At 44.2% G+C, this 5,556-nt stretch overlaps 1 protein-coding gene across 1 annotated transcript; it reads right to left on the bottom strand.

The window, feature by feature from the left end:
- Window positions 1-1,330: 1,330 nt before the first annotated feature.
- LOC127007215 (uncharacterized) lies at window positions 1,331-5,310 on the bottom strand. The gene is made up of 5 exons (XM_050877925.1): window positions 5,218-5,310; window positions 4,549-4,798; window positions 3,410-3,520; window positions 2,610-2,671; window positions 1,331-1,978 (listed from the first exon to the last, which is right to left on the bottom strand). Exons 2-5 carry the CDS (start codon window positions 4,775-4,777, stop codon window positions 1,895-1,897), a joined length of 486 nt encoding a protein of 161 aa, XP_050733882.1. The 5' UTR covers window positions 4,778-4,798; window positions 5,218-5,310; the 3' UTR covers window positions 1,331-1,894.
- Between the last annotated feature and the right edge of the window lie 246 nt (window positions 5,311-5,556).

The following is a 5,556-nucleotide window of genomic DNA, read 5'->3' as shown; positions in this document are numbered from 1 at the left end:
AGCAAGGAACTTTACATGCGAGGTGGCTTAATAGATTTAATTAATAGACTTAGTAGTAGTAGTAGTAGTAGTAGTAGTAGTAGTAGTAGTAGTAGTTGCACAGCATTGAGTAGAGGTTCAGTAGTGTCTTACCTGTACAAATCACCTCACCTGAGACTTGAACCAAACTACAGAAAACGTGCACTCTTTCAGGGAGACTATTGCAATCCCTCGACCCGCCCAGGTTCACACACACACACACACACACACACACGCACACACTGGAGCCTCTAGATTCCTTGACATAAACAGAGCGGGCCACACTACGAACCAAGGAGACTATAGTATCCTTGCTACGAACCTTGGGACACAAGACACATTGCTACATTACGGATACATGGGTGACGAGTTTTGAATGCCTTGTGTTTAGGGAGCCGTGTGCCTGTCGAGTGCTGTTTATAAGGAGACTATAGTATCCTTGCTACGAACCTTGGGACACATGACACATTGCTACATTACGGATACATGGGTGACGAGTTTTGAATGCCTTGTGTTTAGGGAGCCGTGTGTCTGTCGAGTGCTGTTTATTCGGGACGTGAACAGAACAAGTCACGGGACATTATAAACATGCAGCTTTCCGTTGTAACCTTGGGAAATATTGATGAGTTGCGGGTACACGGATGATTAGTTCCTTTCTGCACGTGCCTTGTGCTCAATAACCCGTATGTCTGTCTGCATGGCACTCTATACGCGTTTGCATAAGAACAGAATGGAAGTCACGTGACAGACCTGGGGAGCAATTATTATAGACTTTGAAAGTTAAATTTAGCTTCAATGTAGAGTTTTCTTTTAAGTTTCCTTCCAACTTCTAGAAGTCGTGAATTTACATCTAGAAATCCTAGAAAGAAATCCTCGGGAGGTACTTCTTCCTTTTACTTGAAAGGGGACTCCACCTTTAAGAAGTGAAGTTAAAGCTACTTCTATGAGGAGAAAAGCTTTTAGTGCCCCCTCTAGAAGGACTGCTAGAAGTCTTTATCGCATGACCCACTTCGTTTTCTATTATGTATTACCCTCACGGACTGTTAATAAGCCGTTTATTAGTGACATCTGTTTGTAAAGTGGTGACCTAAGTAGTTGTCTCTCGTGACCCAGTTTACAGGAGCGACTTTCACCCCAAAAAAACAGGACTGCGTGATCGTGACGTATGGAAACAGTGACTTCTCGGTTGCAGTGTCTTCCAGTGAAATAGTGCTTATAGGTGCATACAGTGACTTGCAGATCTACAATGATTTAATGTGACTCCGTGACTCGGCATCACCGAGTGAAAGAAGGAGCGAATAAAACACACAAATGACCCTTGAAGATTTATTAGACAAACCAAAGAATAAATCAAAAGTAAAGACAACACAGGGCTAAAGAATGCACGATGGAGGCGGAACTGGGGACTGGGGTCGAACCGGGGACGGACTTGGACTAACTGAGGTAAATATGAAAGAAAAAGGAATGAAACTGGAGAAAGATTGGGAGGAATTAGATAGATAGGGAGATAGATATAGGAAGATAAAGAGGAAGAACGAATATTTCTACCCGAGAATCAAATAAAAAATAACAGTGAAGTAGATGACTAAACGAAAGAAAAATAATAAACAGATAGTGAGGTGGAGATAGATATAGCAAGGTTGAGAGGTGGAACGAATATTTCAAACCGAGGATTGAAAAAAAAGACTAAGAGATCTATAAACAACAAAATGAGAAAAAATGGAGTAAAGCAAAAGACAAATGAGAACAAGATTGAAAAGAATGAAAATAGACATGGCTAATGTTGCACATTGGAAAACTAGGCAATACAGAAAACTAAAGAGAGGGGAAAAAGGTTAGGTAAGGGCGTTGGGAGGCAGGCAGGCAGGCAGGCATCTTACTGGCAGGTCACCTCTTGGGCCTCACACACCATCTGGACAGGGTTCGATATCAACCTCTCCTGGCAGGCTATGGCGCTAACCTGCAATGGGAGAGAAAACGGGAGATTAAACCTAACTCAAGAAGAAAATGGGAAGGAAAGGAAGAAAATGGGAGAGAAGACGGGAGATTAAACATAACTCAAGAAGAAAACGGGAAGGAAAGAAAGAAAATGGGAGAGAAGACGGGATATTAAACATACTCAAGAAGAAAACGGGAAGGAAAGGAAGAAAATGGGAGAAAAGACGGGAGATTAAACATAACTCAAGAAGAAAACGGGAAGGAAAGGAAGAAAATGGGAGAGAAGACGGGGGATTAAACATAACTCAAGAAGAAAACGGGAAGGAAAGGAAGAAAATGGGAGAAAAGACGGGAGATTAAACATAACTCAAGAAGAAAACGGGAAGGAAAGAAAGAAAATGGGAGACAAGTGAAAGATTCTAACAAGACGCTTTCACCTCTCATAACAAATACTTCCAAAGGCCACAAGGGAGATGAGTCGGGTTCTCATGAGTGTGTTTGTTCACATTCATGGTGCAGAAGGCTTGTCACACTATCACTAGGCTCATAAAACTACCCATGGAAATACTAACACAAACTCTATGAAAGCCATGGCAAAATGTGGGTGTTTTTGCCCCGAAGTATGTGGCAATATGATCCAAAAAAACACTTACCAGTCTCGTATTTCCCATGCAGTCCATAAAGTCGATGAATCTGGCCTGGACGTCCTCTGGGGCTGCAAAAGAACCACGGCGTTAGATACACAGAAAAAGGAAGCTAGTATACACACCATATAATCTCGTGTATAGAATCTAAGCCTTCCGGTTCGGCTCACAACTTGAAATGACGCTTAGATCCCCCAAAATAGCTTCGGGCCAGTTACAGAATCGGCTCATGTGTTTCTCTCATTGGAAATGCAAATGAAGTAGTGTCGTAACAAAACTGAATGTGTATACCAAAAGAATCTTCAGACTTACTTATAGCAGACAAAATTTGTCGTTCCACATTGCAAAGTGAAAACCATGAAGCCGTTAGAGCTCCATTTCTCCATCTCTACGTTTACACCAACAGCCATCATAATCATAACATACTTTCTGTTCACACTGACTTCGATATTATGCCCCGCCTACGCGATCTCAACAGCCACTAATACAATTCAACCTTTCCCAGCATTTACCAGTCACATGCGGCTTGAGTTGGGGAGGGACGTGTTGGGACATGTTAGCTTATTGATTAACCAATGATCTTCGCTTACTGGAGAGAGGGGAGAGGCTTTTACTATTATAACGTAAAACTAATGCATTCTCAGCAGCTGACACACTCTTTAGAATTTAGACTATATAGATGCTCTTATAGTCACTTTATAGGGAGAGGAGAGTGACTTAGTTTTAGTGTTAACGTAAAGAGAGTGTAATCCCAACCCTTGAAGTTCATTATACACTTCCAATACTCTCACAGTCACTCTGTCACTCACCGGTGGTACTGTTGGGTCTGTGCATCACGTCACAGTCCTTCATCTCCTGAGTACACTGGCAAAGCTCGGCGTTTGTAGCCTTCGGGAGTTCTCCTGAGCATGTACACATCCCTGGGTGGAGAAAGAGAGAGGCTGTAGAGGAAAGGAATGGGAGGAAACAAGGAGAGGAACGAATGAAGAGCTTGTAGAGGCGGAAAATGAGAGGAAAAAAGGAGAGGAACCAATAAAGAGATTGTAGAGGAAAAACATGAGAGGAAACAAGGAAAGGAACGAATGAAGAGGCTGTAGGGGAGGAAAATGAGAGGAAAGAAGGAGAGAAACTGATAAGGAGGTTGTAAAAGGAGAGAGCGGAAAGAAAAAATAGGGTAGGAAGGAAGGAGGAGGTTGTAGGCGAAGAAAATAAGAGGTAAAACAAGGACAGGAAGGAAGGAAGAGGCTGCAGGCGAAAAAAAAGAGGTAAAACAAGGAAAGGAAGAAAGGAAGAGGCTAAAGGGGAAGAAAATGGGATATAAGACAAGGAAATGAAGGAAGGAAGAGGCTGTAGGGGAAGAAAATGGAAAGAAAACAAGGAAAGGAAGGAAGAAGGAGATTGTAGGCGAAGAAAAGAAGAAGCAAAACAAGGAAAGGAAGGAAGAAATAGGCTGTAGGGGAAGAAAATGGGAAGAAAACAAGGAAAGGAAGGAATGAGGAGGCTGTAGGGGAAGAAAATGGGAAGAAAACAAGGAAAGGAAGGAACGAGGAGGTTGTAGGGGAAGAAAATGGAAAGAAAACAAGGAAAGGAAGGAAGAAGGAGATTGTAGGCGAAGAAAAGAAGAAGCAAAACAAGGAAAGAAAGGAAGGAAGAGGCTGTAGGGGAAGAAAATGGGAAGAAAACAAGGAAAGAAAGGAAGGAAGAGGCTGTAGGGGAAGAAAATGGGAAGAAAACAAGGAAAGGAAGGAACGAGGAGGTTGTAGACTGTAGAGGAAGAAAATGGAAGGAAAAGCAAGGAAATAAAGAAATGAAGACGTTGTAGAGGAGGAAACAGGAAAAAAAAACAAGGAAAGGAAGTAAGATATTGTAGGAGAAGAATATAGGAGGAAAAACATGGAAACAAAAGAATAATGGCCAGAACAAGATCAACGAAAAGAAACCAACTCACTTAACATGTTGCTCATCTTCTCCACCGCCTTCGTGGGTCCACCGCGGCTCTTGAACTGCTCCAATATCCGCAGCACCATCGGCACCATCGCCCGAGCCTGACGAGCAACGCCGGCCTGGGAGATCATGTCGGCGATGCAGTTGGCGTCCTCGCTGGTCTGAGCGCGGCTGTCCACGGCAAGCATCCCCAGCAGCACCATCGCCAGGAGAGTCGGGGTTTGGGTCCTCATGGTGAGTCTTGTGGGTTTGTGCTGTTGGCGAGGAGGAGGAGGGAATGGCTGTTAGGGGTGTTGGATCGCTTTGTTTCTAATCGTACTGCCGAGGAGGAGGAGGAGGAAATAGCTGTTAGACTGATTGCTCTCTTTGTTTCTTATCGTATGCTAAAGGGGAAGAGGAGGAGGAAATGGCTGTTATAGGAGGTGTTAGGTCTCTCTCTTCCTTTTCGTACTACCAAGAAGGGCATATTCAGAGGGATTCGAAGGGGGGAGAAAAGTTTTGATAGGGGAACGTCCTATCTTAGAGCCACAGAACAGATGGTGATTCTCCGTACCAGCCCGAAAGAAAGGGATTACCATTACTTCGAAGTGTGGATAAAAAAGCAAAGTGACAGCGATGAATGGTAAGTACAGTACACACACACACACACACACACACACACACACACACACACCGAAGGAGACGCAGAAGGAGCAACAGCAGAATACTCTCAGGAGGTCCTCGGAGGTGGCTGAGTGGAGTGATGATGGAGGGGCCTCACCTTCCATATATATCACCGGATCCTTCTTCCTGCTGAGCCCCCCCATCCTCCCATCCGCTCTTTGCCCCGCCCTGGGAGTTCCTGAGTTACGGTGTGGAGTCAAGCTAAGTGCCAGTGCCTCACGCTTGATCGCCCTGCGTTGCACAAAGGGACATGACGGATCGAGTTTTGGGGGGGAAGGAAGCTGAGGCACATATTCTCCAACATGTCAGGGCTTACACACCTATACTGGATGAGGCTTTCGTAGAGGTT

The sequence above is a fragment of the Eriocheir sinensis genome, chromosome 34 (genome assembly GCF_024679095.1).
Source record: "Eriocheir sinensis breed Jianghai 21 chromosome 34, ASM2467909v1, whole genome shotgun sequence".
Taxonomy (NCBI): domain Eukaryota; kingdom Metazoa; phylum Arthropoda; class Malacostraca; order Decapoda; family Varunidae; genus Eriocheir; species Eriocheir sinensis.
This window is presented reverse-complemented; position numbering and strand designations above follow the sequence as displayed.